The sequence below is a fragment of the Marmota flaviventris genome, chromosome 4, assembly GCF_047511675.1.
Source record: "Marmota flaviventris isolate mMarFla1 chromosome 4, mMarFla1.hap1, whole genome shotgun sequence".
NCBI classification, from domain to species: domain Eukaryota; kingdom Metazoa; phylum Chordata; class Mammalia; order Rodentia; family Sciuridae; genus Marmota; species Marmota flaviventris.
The window spans coordinates 165,054,584-165,069,519 of NC_092501.1; the positions used below are offsets into that span (position 1 = coordinate 165,054,584).

General features: G+C 53.0%; 1 protein-coding gene across 5 annotated transcripts in view; it reads right to left on the reverse strand.

The window, feature by feature from the left end:
* Positions 1–2,009: 2,009 nt before the first annotated feature.
* Positions 2,010–14,936, reverse strand: part of Cars2 (cysteinyl-tRNA synthetase 2, mitochondrial) — a 36,718-nt gene continuing 23,791 nt past the window's right edge. The window contains exons 10-16 of one of the 5 annotated variants that reach the window (XM_027938790.2): positions 14,840–14,911; positions 9,389–9,455; positions 8,784–8,922; positions 6,333–6,456; positions 5,251–5,349; positions 2,421–2,627; positions 2,010–2,163 (exon numbers count right to left, since the gene is read on the reverse strand). In XM_027938790.2, coding sequence (XP_027794591.2) covers positions 2,092–2,163; positions 2,421–2,627; positions 5,251–5,349; positions 6,333–6,456; positions 8,784–8,922; positions 9,389–9,455; positions 14,840–14,911 — 780 coding nt within the window. In that variant the 3' untranslated portion in view covers positions 2,010–2,091. Of the gene's footprint in view, positions 2,164–2,420; positions 2,628–5,250; positions 5,350–6,332; positions 6,457–6,957; positions 7,037–8,783; positions 8,923–9,388; positions 9,456–14,839; positions 14,912–14,936 lie in introns of those variants that run through there. The other 4 variants (XM_027938791.2, XM_071611644.1, XM_071611645.1 and 1 more) reach the window with 4 other exon arrangements.

Below are 14,936 nucleotides of genomic sequence, written 5' to 3' on the forward strand. Positions count from 1 at the left end.
CACTTCCCTGTGATGTCCCCGTGGTGGATGACACCCCAGCACAGGAGCATGACCCAGGAGGCTTGTGTCCTGTCGCTGATGTGTTTGAGTGTGCTGAGACCTTGATGTGCCTTCCTGCCTGACTCCTGAGGGCTTTCTGCACTTGGTGATCACTCTCTTCAAAATGGTCTAGATGGGGCTGGGGTTGTAACTCAGTGGTAGAGTGTTTGCTTAGCACATGTGAAACACTGGGTTCAATCCTCAGCACCACATAAAAATAAATAAATAAATAATAAAGGTATCTTGTCCATCTATCTACAACTTAAAAAAAATTTTTAACAATGGTCTAGATGGTTATACTCCCCCCCCCCACCACCACCAAGTACTGGAACCCAGAGTTTTATACATGCTAGGCAAGTGCTCGCCCAGTGAGCCACAGCCCTAGCCCTTTTCATTTTGAGATGGGGTCCCACTATTTGGCCCCAAACTTTCAGTCCCCCTGCTTTAGACTCCTGAGTAGCTGAGATTGTAGACAGATGGTCATGCTTTCTTTAAAGGTAGTCAACTTCCAAGATTAAAAATGTGCTACGGTTATGTCAAACTTTAGAACCTATCTATATCTGAACTTTCTGGAAGAATTGCCTTGGAAAGCAGAAAAAGCCTGGTGGCTGTTATAGCCCTGGCTTATTTAAAGGTGGAGTTTTCTCTAAGCTGCCCTGCGTGAGGACGCTGGCAGACATCAGAAGACAGAGGATGGGCCTGTTACCTGCCTGCAGCATTCTCACCACCACCTGCCAGCGTTGCCACAGCAGTCACCTATAAGCCCGAGACAGCCACCTTCCAAGGAAATAAAACTCGCCAAAGTCATAGGAACTCGTGTTTTCATTACTTAAGCTTTCACTCTGAATAAGCAAGAGTCCGTCCTTGAGGGGAGATGGTGGTTGTCACCTGGGTTGTTTTAATGCAGCTAGCTGCACCCTGTTCTTTGACAAACCCACATACGTGCACTAGTTCAGCCAAAGACACTGGTGCTGGGAGTGCCCCCAGGACCTGGCCAGCAGCACTGGGGTGCTGGGGTAGTGCTGGAGTACTAGTCTTCCTCCAGGTGCCCCCTGGAAATCCCTCTACCTCGGTTTACCAGGTAGTGACTCCTGAATGACATACTTAGCAAGAACCTGGGTGTCCAGTGCCTTCATGGCCACAGGGCTTAAATGGAGATAGTAAGCCAGGCCATAGCTGCATGGAGCCATGTGCTACTGCAGGCACAGGATCAAGAGGGAAGGGCCAGGAGAGGCCTGGTCCAGGATCTGCAAGCTGGGGAAGCCAAAAGAGCCAGCCACCTCCTGTCCTACTTGTTTCAGAGGCAGCTATGGTCCTCCACCTACCTTTAGCCCTGTGGGACATTAGCTGTGACTCCTGTTTTCCCCTTCTCAACTCCTTCCAAGGACCTCAGCTGTTAAGCATCTGCCCAGTGGGGTCCCACTCTCAGGTTCCTCCTATGCACTCTGGTTCTGGGGTGCAGAGCCAGCTCACATCCTAGACTGCTGACTGTCCAGTCTGGCTGTTGGCACTGTCAAGTTCATTTTTCAGACTTACAGACAGACACCAGCAGGGTAGCCTCCCTTCACGTCATTTCAGTACTGACTGTTATGGTTTAGATGAAAGTTCCCCAAAAGCTCATGTGAGACAATGCAATAAGGTTTAGATCCTAAAAGCCTTAATCCAGTCATTGAATCATCCCTGATGGGGGGATTAACTGGTCACTGAAGGCAGGTGGGCTGTGGCCTTGGAGTACATATTTTGTATCTGGAGAGTGGAGTCTCTGTGGTTCCTGATCATCATGTGAGCTGCCTCCCTCTACCACACTCTTCTACCATTATGTTCAGCCTCACCTCAAGCCCTGAGGAACGGAGCCGGCTGCCCGTGGATTGAGATCTCTGAAACCGTGAGCACCCTGATAAACTTTTCCTCCTAAAAATTTTCTGGTTAGATCTTTCAGTCACCGCAGCAAAAAAAGCTAACTAAAACACTTTGAGTAGCCACTGTGGAAACTTTAATATAAAGTTTTCACCAGAAGCTGCATGCTTGTGTAGGCCGATGACTGCTCCTTCCTCAGCTTCCTGGCTTCTGGTGTTTTGTCCTGGGATCCAACAGTTCCCATGTGGAGATAGTGCTGCTTCTGTCCTAGAGAAGGAAAGTTTAGGTTCTGAGTAGCCAGCCCACGGGTGATGGTAACAGCAGCCAGCTTCAGGATAAAAAGAAGGATAAGTAGCACCAAGTGACTGGAGAGGCCTGCTGCTAACTTCCAGAAGGCCAGTGGGGCAGGGGAGGCTGAGCAGGACCTGGGCCTCGGGCACTGCCACGGGGGCTGAGGAATGAGTGTGTCTCAGTGGGAGACAGTGGGTCTAGCCTGTTAGCCCCATTAGGGGGACTGCACTCACCTTGATGCTGATGCCATGTGTGGCAAGGTCCTGGCGCAGGGCATCACATGCCTCCAGCAAGGGCCGCCTCTCCAGGAGCAGCTGTCTCCGGGCATCCCCAGCGGCCTCAGGTGTGGTCAGTGCATACTGCCGGACCTTCAGCCGGAAGCGCACCAGCTCATCCACCACGCTGTGCAGAGTAGCCACACTGCTGTCTCCTGAAATGCACTGAGCGCAAGGCCACACTGCAGAGTGTGCAGTGAACAAGTCTTCCTGGTAACCTAAAGCTGGCCCTGCTGGGGACCTCAAGGGGATGAGCCACGGGGGTATGGCTCCACTCCACTCGGATGAGTGCCTGTTGTCCCAGCTGAACTGAAACCCACTCAGGAGTTAAGAGGAAGGGCCCTGGAGCCCAGCCCCACCAAGGCCTTGGGAGCCATGCAGGGATAAAGCAGGGAGGTGGGATAGCGCCTCAGCGCCACCCTATCCTGTCATCTGAGGAGAGTCCACAAGTCTGAGCCTGGGGTACTCATGAGGACAAAGCCATCCACTGTAACCAAACGTTTAAGATGCTGTAGAAGTTGAATGGCTTGCTGTGTGTTCATGTGCACATACACACTAATTCAACACAGAGGTTCCTGCACTGAGGGGTGCGCAGGGCATGCGCACAGGGTGGCAGCTGCTCAGCCTGTAACCAGCTGGGTAAACATCACCAAAAGCGGGGCTTCCTATGAAAACCAGATTTAGAAGTCATGGCTCCTCCACCCCCAATTTCTACCCCTGCTGTGGAGATAAAAACGAACCATGTTTTATAACTTCACAAAGTCTACAAAGCTTCATACAACCCTCAATCACTACTTTCACAATAAGAGGACATTGGTTGCTACAGAAATGTGAGTGTAAAGTGGTCCCAGACAGCAGCCTTGAGGTGGGGGAAGGTGAATGAGTTGTTTTGATAAGGGTCAGGCACAAGTTGGCCACGTATATTTTCACTATACAGACTCTGGAAAGCCTTGTCTAAAAATGAATGTACGTGCTGTAAAGCCCTGGTCATTTCAGGTCAGTAGAGACTTGTGTCCAGACAGACCCTGGACTCGAGTAAGGCGAGCCAGTCTACCAGATGATGGGCAGGTACCTGAAGGAGCCAGACTTGGGAGCTGCTATGGAGATACTATAGTCCTCTGTTAAAACAGTCAAAGGAATTCATAGTAGTAAAAGTCCCGAGAGAGGACTCAGGGGTACAGAGGGCAACCTGGACCAGGGACCAGGCCCAAGTCCCCAAGCAGCAGGGGGGGCTCCTGGGTGCAGGTCACTGAGCAAAAATGGCAGTCCCCTGTTAAATCAGTAAACAGCTCTATCCCCAAAGCCAGCAGAAGACCCTGACAGAGACTGTAAAGGCCTCAGCAGAGATGGGCTGCAGTGCTGCCAGAGAGGGCAGGGTTCAGCCCACCTTGAGGAGGATCCTGCACATGCGCAGTGCTGGCCTTTCTGCATTAACAAGAAAAGCATGTGTGTGTATAGTGTAGAAAGGACTCTGACCGGCTCTTTCCTCATCCTTCCTGATCCGTCCTGGGTGTAGGTGCTTTTGGGTATAGCAGTGTAAGGTAGGTGAGGAGGAAGAGGGGACCACATGGGGCCTTGAAGCCCAGCGGTGTCCATGCAGTAGGCAGCCCCAGGGGTAGGATGACAGCCCCACGGGATGCAGAGTTCCTGCACTGAGGGGTGTGCAGGGCATGCGCACAGGGTGGCAGCTGCTCAAGGAGACTTCATGAGTGGATTTGTGGAGGGGCCAGGGACTGAGATGTTGATGGTGGTCCTTGAATTGCAGTCAACATAGATGGATGTAGTGAAGTTCGATCGTATAAGTGCCCCAGCATGGCATCCAATGAGGCCTGGCGCTGCCAGCTCACCCTGTGCTCCATCTACACATCTGGAAACCCATGGCAAAGAAAAGGCCACCCTGGGAGCAGCCAACAGAGCTGCAGCCTCACGCTTATAATTCCACAAGGACATGTCCATGGACATGGCCAGGGACCAGAAGCTTCACTAGCCACAAACCATGAAGGCCGACACACAGGGAACCTGAGTCTGTGCTGACAGAAGTGAGAGGCGGTGAGTGAGGAGGACGCACAGCCTCCCACTTACAGGAAGAAGCCCATCACAGTGAAGCCCGGCAGCCCTGCCCTCAGGAGGTGGTCCATGTGTCACCAGGAAAAGACACATGGGCCTGGTTCTGCCATCCTGTCAGAGACGCACAGCCAGCGCTGGGGCCCAGACTGAGGGAAGTCCCAGCCAGGCTGGGCTGGCTGGGAAGACCTCTCTGGGCGAGGGCAAGCCAGCAGGGTGCCTGAGAACAGAGGGGCTAGTGGCAGCCCACCACGTCTCGCACTCAGGCCAGCAGCTTTCTCTCAAATGACTTGGGACAGTGTTTACTCCTGTAGGTGTAATCTTTCTATAATTTCCAAGTCTCCAAACAAGACCGTGGCTCAGGTCAGACTCTGGCTCTGCTCACATGTCAGCCCTCAGCAGAGTGCCAATGAGGTATTGGCTTGAGTGGGTTTATTTTTGTAATACATGAACATAAAATGTTAATTTGGCAATGTAGTCATCCCTAAAATGAGCATTTAAAAAGGAAAACAGGCTGGGGTTGTGGCTCCGCAGTAGAGCACTCGCCTAGCACTTGTGAGGTCCTGGGTTCGATCCTCAGCACCACATAAAAATACATAAATAAAATAAAGGTATTGTGTCCATCTACAACTAAAAAATAATTATTAAAAAAAAATAAAAAGGAAAAACAGCTATTGTACCAACATGTAGGTACTCTAGAGCTTTTTAAAAGATAAAGACATACCTGTTGTTTTACTAGAGAAATTCCAACAGTCTCAAAAAATTGCTCAATGTAGGAGACGATGGCACCAAACACAGCAGGGCTCCTGGGACCACCAGGCTCCTGGAAGAAATGCACCACAATGGCTCTTAGAGCAGCCTGAAGGCCGGCAGAGCACACATCAGAGCAGCCCTCAGCGGCCCCTCTGTGGACTGAGGACACAAGCTCACTCCAGCAACCCCAGTCTCTTCAGCAAGCCATGCCACCCGGCATATGCTGGGCAGCTCCAGGCCTCGATGCACCCGTCTTTCAGGCTCCTGTGGGTTTAGCATGGCTGTGGGTAAGTGGAAGGCCATGGGAACTGGGCTGGATTTCTAAATTTGAGTGAGAAACCCTAAAAGGTATATGGCAGGCCCCAGCACAGAGGACCTATGACAGCAGAGCCTTGTTTCTGGGAACCCTTGGAGCAGCAGAAGCTGGGGCACAACACTCAGAGGCCACCTGACCTCCCTACCCTGGACACCCTCATGACAAGGACTGCTGGCGTGGACCCCTGGTACTTGGTGTTGCCTTTAAACAGCTCAGTGAGTGCTGTGTGTGCAGTAGGCAGTGAAAGCTCCTCCGAGAACCAAGCACACTTTGCACCTGAAGAGGTGGCATACTCCAAAGGGCTGGTCCTGCAGGTGACCCTGAGGCCCAGAAAGGGTTGAGACCCTGTTAGGTGGCCAGTGGAGTTGGGGTCCCAAAGTATAGTTTCCTCCCCATTTCAACCAGCTCCAATCCACCCCATTCCAAGCCACAGACAGGGTTACCCAGTACCTATGGTGGCAACCATGCCCTCTGTGTGCCAGGAACCCATGCATGTGCTGTGTGTACTCCCATATTTACTTCTGGAGGCATAGGGTGCTGTCTCTACCAACACCAGCAGGAACTTCAGGATTCTTGCAGAAGGAAGGGCTCACTGGTACGTACCCAGATGCTGCCAGCTACAATAGACAAGTCTCTCCAGACAGCTGGCAGAGTTGGCACCTGTTCCTTCCTTATGAGAAACCCCTGACCTGTCACATCCAGCAGTGGGATGGAGGGCTGTGTGTCCTTCAAATTACCTTAGTGACTGCTCTGAGCTGTCTGTTCCCATGGTGCACAAGGTCCAGGATGGTGCCAATTGCCCTGGGTGTGTCAAAGTCATCTGCCAATGCAGCCTTCACGGCCTCCTTGGTGCTGGTGAGCCTGAGGAAGAAGGAAGACTCACTTACACCCACAGGGAACAGCGAGGACCTGGGCCTGGCCAGGCACCAACCCATGCAAAGCTCAAACCCTTCCCCAAGAAGGGCCAAGAATTGTGCTGTGGGGACCCCCTCCTAGGTCACACGCAGTCTCATCAGAACCTCATACATAACATCAGCTGCAAGTCGTGTGAGCCAAATGAGAACTCTCAAGTGGACGTGCCTGAACCCTTGGGTCTGAGTGCCCAGCATGTGGAGGGCAGTGAGAAGTGATGACTTAAGATGGCAGCTGCCCCTCAACTGACTCATCACAGAAAGGGGTGGCTAGGGGGCCACAGGTCTCAGCCCTGTCTGACCTGGTGATGGTGAAGGGCCATGGGGGGGCCACAGTCTCAGCCCTGTCTGACCTGCTGATGGTGAGGGGTCATGGGACAATGTGGAGAAACCCAGCCCCAGGAGCAGGGGAGGAGGGGAAGCACCCAGCTGCCAGCTCCAGGTGGCTCGCCACAGGGGCATGAGGCGGGCCAGGCCAGACCTGCCTGGGAGCTCCTGACACTGGTCCCCAGTGGCTGTGACTTTCAGCTCTGTAAATAGGGAACACATGCCCAGAGTTACTCTGGGCAGCAGGGCTCAGGGGCCTAGAGTTGCCAGGACCATGACAGTGAGAGCCTCTTCCCCTCAGGATCCTGGCCAGTCACCAAGGACCCTCAACTGCACCATCCCCTGCTGTTCCAGGTCCCTCTCCAGAATGTATGAACAAAACCCTGTCCTCACTTGTGTCCCCTCTGTGACAGCCTCTGCTGTCTCTTTTTGCAGTCACACTTCCCCAAGAGCCAAAATCCTCAACCTTCTACTCCCAGCCCTGACCAGGGGTCTCCATGGTACCTTTCCTGCCTTCCTCCTCTACACATGGTGGCCTTGTGTGTCCCCCATATACTCCGGACACTGAAGCTGTCCCTATCCTGCCATCCCCGTCTCTGCCCTCTCCTACCTGCTAGCCACTTCCCTTGCTGTCACTGGTGTCCTCATCTCCCTCCCTGCCTTTCTGCTGGCACTGGCCCCTCATTTGTTACTGGTGCGCTCTCCTGACCCGCCTTCAGACTCTTGCTTTGGCAAATAAAAGGAGGGGCTTCTGGGTGACCTTGAGGCCGGGTGGGGCTCTGTGGCCAGCCTGGTAATGGTGAGCAGCAGTGATGGCCACTTCTGGGCCAGTGCATGAGCTGCAAGCACTATCAAGGGAGTGATGGTGGCTGCTGGTCAGCCTGGCCCCAGTGACGATGCCGAGAGGCCCTCTACTGCCCCACGGGGAGAAGTGAACACTGTCTGAGCCACTGATATTCGGCCTATTTTGTCACCAAGTACAGATGGGCCTCTCTGCCTCAATGCAAGTGACCATCCTCTATGCCTGGGTTTCCTTCTTGTACCTCCTGAACCGATGAGCAGGGCCATTATTACCCACGACAGGTAACCTGTACTCCTTCCTCCCCTGCCATGGATGGGGTCAAGGTGCTGGCTGAGCTCCAGACACAAGCCACCTCTGCACTCAGGCCCACCACTCTGGACTGCCAGACAGCTGGAGTGGCAGGCAGTCCCGTCCCCACCAACTCCAACTGAGTCCAGGTGCTTCATCCTCCTAGGAATTCTTCTTGGAGGGTATGTCCTAGTAATGTCCCAAACACAGGTGACCGGCTGGCCACAGCCTTTCCTGTCTCCAGAGAGAGCCTTTGGTGTCCACCGACCTTCAGTGTCTCCCCTCCCAGGATATTCTACCCACAGTGAACCCCAAGACTTTCACATGTTTAGTGGATGGAATGAATATGAGCACAGTCACCGTGCAGAGGCAGCAGGACTGCAGCTGTAGCAGAGCGTGCGCCTACTAAATGTGAGAGCCCCTTCCTCCCACTCACTGTCCACCCCTTAGGTGAGGCTTGGTCTCCAGCCCTCAGCCACATTCCTCCTCAGGCAACTGGAGGGCACTGGTGGGCTGGGTACCCTCGAGTTACAGTCACAGAGTCCTGTGGGCCCACCTTGCTGTGATGTGCCCATTTTTCTAATGGATGAACTCATCCCCCAACAGTGAAGTCACAGAGATGGGGACACCACTCTGCCAAGTCCAGGCAAAACCAGTCCAGGCGTATATGTTCTTTATAACCTTCACAGCCACCCACAAAAGCCCAGTGACACCACAGGCCTGCCCAAGGCCACAAAGCCAACGAGGGGCACCATGAGCTGGGAGTGTCCTGCTTCCACATTGCCTCTATTCTCTGGCAAGTAGCCCAGGTGTGGCGCCCGGAGGAGTGCTGATGACAGCCACCCTGGCTGTGGGCCTACCTTTCCCACAGCATGTCTTCCTTGACGGGGTCACAGATCAGCTGCCCCTTAACGTAGGCACGTGCGTCCTCCACAAAAGAGGCCAGCCCCAGTAGGAGCTGCCTAGCTTCCAGCATGGTGCTGTCACAGTAGTCGATGGCTGAGAAGGAAGATGGTCACTGAGGAGGGGCCCAACAGAGGCCCTCCTCACAGCATGCAGAAACCAGCAGAGAACAGGACACCTCCACCTCCAGGAACTGTGACCACAGAGCTGCCCCAACACAAAGGGCCCTCCCCCCCCCCCCCGAAGGACAGGTGGCCCACAGAGAACTTCCACTACTTTCCACCTGAGAAGCTTTGTTTAAAATGATCGACGACGTAAGGGCAGACAGAACAACGGGTTCAGGGGCGCGGGGCATGCTGGGATTAGAAGCATCCTAATGCTTCCTCTAGGTTCTCTTCCAGCAGCTGGACCTTCCAGACATGAAAGCAACCACAGACCAAGATAGGGACTTCACCACAGGCCTGTGCTCTGCTCTCCCCAGATGCTGTCCTTTCCAAATTATAAATGAAATACTGGGGCTCTCAGGCCTCTCAGGCTTGGGAAAGCGGCGCGCCCAGCTCACCTGACCTGTAGCTGCTGCACATGCAGAAGAGCCGGAAGACTTCGGGGGAGAATGTCTGCAGAAAGTCCTAGAAAGGGAGGAATAAGCAGAGCATGTGTCACTTAGGGATCAGCAGTGACTGCAATTGAGCAGGGTGATCGAAACAGCAAGAAATCAGGAATTTTTATAAACACTTGTTTTGTCTCCAAACTTTCATGATCACTTTTTTCCTGATGATTTCTCCCGTGGAATTTTCTTTGTTCGGTTTCACTTCTGTGGAAAAGACTGAGACTAAAAAGCCCACATGCCCTGAAATTCCTGCTGACAATCTCAAGGGGAGATTACTGTCCTACTGTGAGCCCTGGGAACTTGTGTCTGTGTCGTGAAGACACGGGGCCGCCTGCTGCCAGGTGGGCTAGTGACTGATAAGACAGTGCTGTGCACAGGGAGGGATGGCGAGGAGGCACGGCCACACTAGCAGCCGGCCACACACAGGGGAAGGAGACAGTCAAGGAAAGGCACAGCCGACGTTAACGGTCAGCACGCGCTACATCAGAGCTCGAGCCCAGTGTCCCAATGAGGGGCGAAGGCCTGCTCACCCCACAGGATGCTGTGGTCAGGACACACCAAGTGTCTCTCCAAGAGGAGACCATCCTGCCTCGGCTACCCAGAGGCCATTCACAGAGGGCCTGCACGTGGTGAACCATGACTGCTGTTAGTTAGAAAGGAAAGCAGGAGAATGCGGAGACAAGCAGGGGCCCTTAAAGCAGCCAACATTCAACAAAACCTCTCCATGTGGTGGTCAGCACTTTAGACGTGGGGCACAGAGCAGGGAAGGGAGAAGGCTCTGTCCCAGGAAAGGAACTAGGGTCTCCCCTGTTTCATTCCCCGCCACCAGGTTCACTCTGGGACAGCAGAGCTGTGGCCACTCAGCCCTAAAGCTTCTCACCAGGCCTCCCGGGCCTGCTTGACCAGCTCCCAGAGCCTCTGCAGGGGAGGAGCTGCTCGTTACATCGTTAAGTTTTTGTCTCCAGATTCCACCAACCCCTCTCCTCACCCACTGAGGCCGCAACGATGTGGGTGAGCCCCACAGGGGCTGCGGACCTGCAGTCCATGCGCCCTGCCTCCTACCTGCCACAGGATAACACAGGGGCCAACGAGGGGCAGCAGAGGTAAACAAAATGGCCTGGGAGGCTGAGTCATGGAGACCAGCTCCAACTATTTGATGAAGTAGAAAACACTGTCCTGGTACTGGACCACTAAGCAGCTCTCCCAGAGAAAGCTAAATCACACTGGAGTGGGAGGCCTCCCCGGGAAGTGTGGGGCAGCCTCACCTGCTCCTGCCCAGGAAGGCTGTCCTGTGGCTGCCGGGCTGCAGAGGAGGAAGGAGGCTACAGACTCAGCTGCTTGGGGCTTGGTCCTTCCTGAGGATGAAGCGGTTAGGAGGGGAGGGGAGAGTCTGTGTAGACGGTTAAATAGTCACACGTCAGTTCTGTCAACCTCTCACTGAAATGTGACATTTCCTTCCATGAGCGATGTCAGCAACTGACCACAGCAGACGATCAGGGCCCTGGCACGCCTGCCAGGGCGGCAGACTTCTTCCAGCCCCAGTCCGTGCTGCTTGGTGGCACTGCGGTACAGCCAGCCAGCTGCAGGCTGCAGGTGAGCAGCACGTGCCTTCCTCCATGGCGTCAGCAGCGTCGCTGTGACCCCACGCCTGTGTGTATTCATAAACGTCATGCTGCAAGGAAGGGTGCAGACACCACCAGGTTGCCTGGTGTGTGTGTGTGTGTGTGTGTGTAGCCATGTCCAGTCTGACCTCCTTCAGCAATGACCCTGGGATTTCAAGTGCCACCTGTCCCTCTCCCATATGCTCTTTTCCAAACTGTAGAAAACATAAGACTATTTCTTTGTCACCAACAACCACAACTCATTAGGGACTCTCCGTGTCCAAAGTGCCGTGCACACTGAAGCCAACCTGACTCACTCACATGCAGTCACATCTGGCTTTCAGTCCAACTTGCTTCCTATTTAAGTCCCCACATGTCCGTGGAAATAGGCTGCTCCCAATGCAATGCAGTGACTCAAGAGAGCCGTCAAGAGACTAGCAGAGAAATGAGGAGCACTGTAGAGGCTTCATCATGTGCAGCATGCCTAGAGGTGACATAATTACGGGGACAAAAAGATGAGGCTTAGAGCTCAAAACCAAGCCCTCCATGAAACGTCCAAGGCTGCACCAGCCCTGCCTGCACTGCACCCTGCTGCAGTACTGGGTCCTGGGTGCTGTGTCCACCGGGAACTTTGACCCCCGTTTTAACCCTTGAATGGTGCCTTCCTGCACGCCACAGGGCCCCATTCACGGGCCATGTCTTCCAGAACTACCTGTCTGATCTTACGGTTTGGGGTAGAGGCCCTGGTGTAGGGGTCCCCACAAACATGCAGCACAGGGACTCGGGGCCTGGGTCCAGGTCTGGGGAGTCTAGCTGGCACAAGGCATGACTGTTCACTCACGTTGGAGTTCCTGCGATTCCTTCTTGTGAGCATAGCCATGAACTGCCTCAGCCCAGAGCCTCTGCCTCATGCTGGAGTGGCTTCCTTTATTCCGTGACCGTAGAGCCTCCTCTAGCAGCTGTGCCAGGGAGTGTGTGTGCACTGCTGCTCTTCCGTCTAGCCTGTGAGGCTACGAGCTGCCTACACAGGGGCAGGAGCTGGGTTTGCCTCCTGGGACCCGCCTGGGACACCTGATCACCCAGCTGACGACAGGCACAGATGTAGTGGTGGCAATGGTGCTTGGGGACCTACGCCCTGAAATCCATGCCCTCCCCCACTCTGTTCACTCTGTGGCATTGGTGCTTAGGGACCTAGCCTGTTTGCTTTTATATATACACACACACATATATTTAGCTGTAGATCACCCTTTATCACTTATTTATTTATATGTGGTGCTGAGAATCAAACCCAGTGCCTCACACATGCTAGGCACGCGCTCCACCACAGAGCCTCAGCCACAGCCCCATTTGCTTTTTGCTCACATCGGTGCCATTAATCACACAATCTTAAAATTACAATATTAGGGAAATTTCATCTTTGATGAATTTCTCTAGTTTAAATTTCGCTTCCTTTCACAACAAAAAACCAGCCCCCGTGTTTTCTGGGTAGTCATGTTCTCTGCTTCATCCCAAGAGGGATTCAGGAGGCTTCAGATGTCCCTTCCATTTGCAACCAGACTCGCCACGTGCTCACAAACCTGTGGACGCTTTCTGAGACACCCAACCATCAAGACTGTTTCTTTTCCCCACTTGGGGTGCACTCTTACTGAGTTAGGTAAAGGGTACAAATAGAAATCCAGAACCGATCTTTCTATGGCACTCAGTTCTACGGACTATTCCAAAGAGCAACACAGAAAGGGGGGTGATGTGCAGCGTCATTATGGGGACTGAACTGTGATGCTGTTCGTGGGCGTGAACTTCTTACTGTGCCTCTGCTCTGCACTCACTGCTGTCACCAATTTTCATGTACTACCCTGATTACATCACACAACTGGCCATAGCTGTCACAGCAAACTGACACAGTCTGGCTGGAGAATTTCAGTGGGAGGAATGTGACATGTGGGGAGCGCTGGCCAAACTACGGTGACAGCAACAAGCCCTGAGAACCACTGCAAGCTCATGCGGTTCCAGGTGCACACTCGCACACTCGCAGGGGATGAACTAGCACTGGCAGAGTGCTCCCGTCAACCCCAGGTTGGAAGCCAGGCCCTCAGCTCTGGGCACTTTGTAGTTTCCCCTGCACATGAACCCACAACAAAGGTGTGGCTACCACTCTAAAGAAGAAACAGCAAAGACTCTGTGACGTGCGGTACAGGCAAGGTCGGGTTCAGAGCTGCCTGAGCGCAGAGGCTGAGGCTGAGCTCCTTCCACACTGACTCTGGCCCCAGCAAGTTCTGGGAAGACCCAAAATCTCCATGCAGACCATGATACGAGCCTACCTATGGTCTCCACAGCAAGGAGGGTGATAGGGACTTTCTTCTGCTGGAACCAGAAAGTCAATTAACGTTTTTAACATGTGATGAAATGGCTTAAGGTCCCCGGGAACTACAGGTCCAGGGCAGATGCAGACTAGTCAAAAATAAAAGAGAAAAAAGCAAAAAAATGCATTCAGATAACTTCAGCAGCTGATAAAGAAATGTATCTTTATAATCTCAGTGCAATTCAGCACCAAATTAACAAAACAAACGTTAATCTGAATACAAGTCTTCCAACTTGATGTTGGAGGAGACCTGAAAAGTGGGCATTTCCATACACTTATGCTGAGTTACCAGGCTGTATCTAGCACCTGCGTCTAGATACAAGTCCACCTTGAGCACTGGTCATCAGAGATGGCATTCCAAGTCTGTAGGTTCCACACCCACGATGCAAACCACCACAGACCAAAAACGGCGGCTTCTCCTTGCCATTGTTGCCAGGGTGTGATGACTGCCCGCCTAACACTGACTTCTTACTAGGTATTTTAAGTATCCAGAGAGGACTGCAGGTGTGTGGGAGGCTGGGCTCAGGTCTGTGCGCACATTTGGCTTTTTAAGGACTTGAGCATCCTTAACGGACTTGACATCCCTGGGGGCTCCTGGAACCAATCCCTTGTGGACGCCCAGAGACAGCACTAGAGGCACTTAGTATTTAGTTAAGGATGTGCACCACTGCACCTCAAGGTCTCATGGACAAGTCCACAAGGAGGAAATGAATCATGGAATATCACTACCGAGACTCGCTATGTGGTCATTAAAAATAGTGTCGGGGGATGGGGCTGTGGCTCAGCAGTAGTGCACTTGCCTGGCACGTGTGAAGCACTGAGTTCGATTCTCAGCACCGTCTATAAATAAATTTTAAAACATAAAGGTCCATCAACAACTAAAAATAAATAAATAAATAAATAAAATAGAGTGCCGAGTTGGCAATATCTACAAAAAACTAAAAGGCACATCCCCTAGCAGAAAACTTGGTGTGAGCTCATTTCAACCAGTTAAGCACCCACAAGGGGCACTCAGCCATTCAAAGGATGAGCCCTCTCCACATGGCAGAAAGGGACCACGCCAAAGATTAACCATGTGAACAAAGCAAGAGCCAAGGGGCACAAGCCCTGTGCGCAGAGAAAGCTGCAGCAAAGCATTTCTGCAGCGGGGCACGGTGATGCAGCCTGTGATCCCGGGAGGGTCACAAGTTCAAAGCCAGCCTCAGCAACTTAGCAAACCCTAAGCAACTCAGCGAGACCCTGTCTCTAAATAAAACATAAAAAGGGCTGGGGATGTGGCTCAGTGGTTAAGCACCCCGGATTCAATCCACAGCACCAAAAAATAAATTAATAAACTGTAGCGTCACAGATATTCGACTCCAAAATAGCCCGCCCACAATGGCTGCTCCAGGAGAGGAACCTGGCTAGGGACACCTGGCAGGAGACTCGCCTCCCCTGCTTTACCTCTGGGGGTCTCCGCCATGTGCATCCCTGTCCTGTGTGTCCTTCCCGCACTTCTGTGATGAGATCCAGCACCTACTATCAGGAGGAAACACAGCTG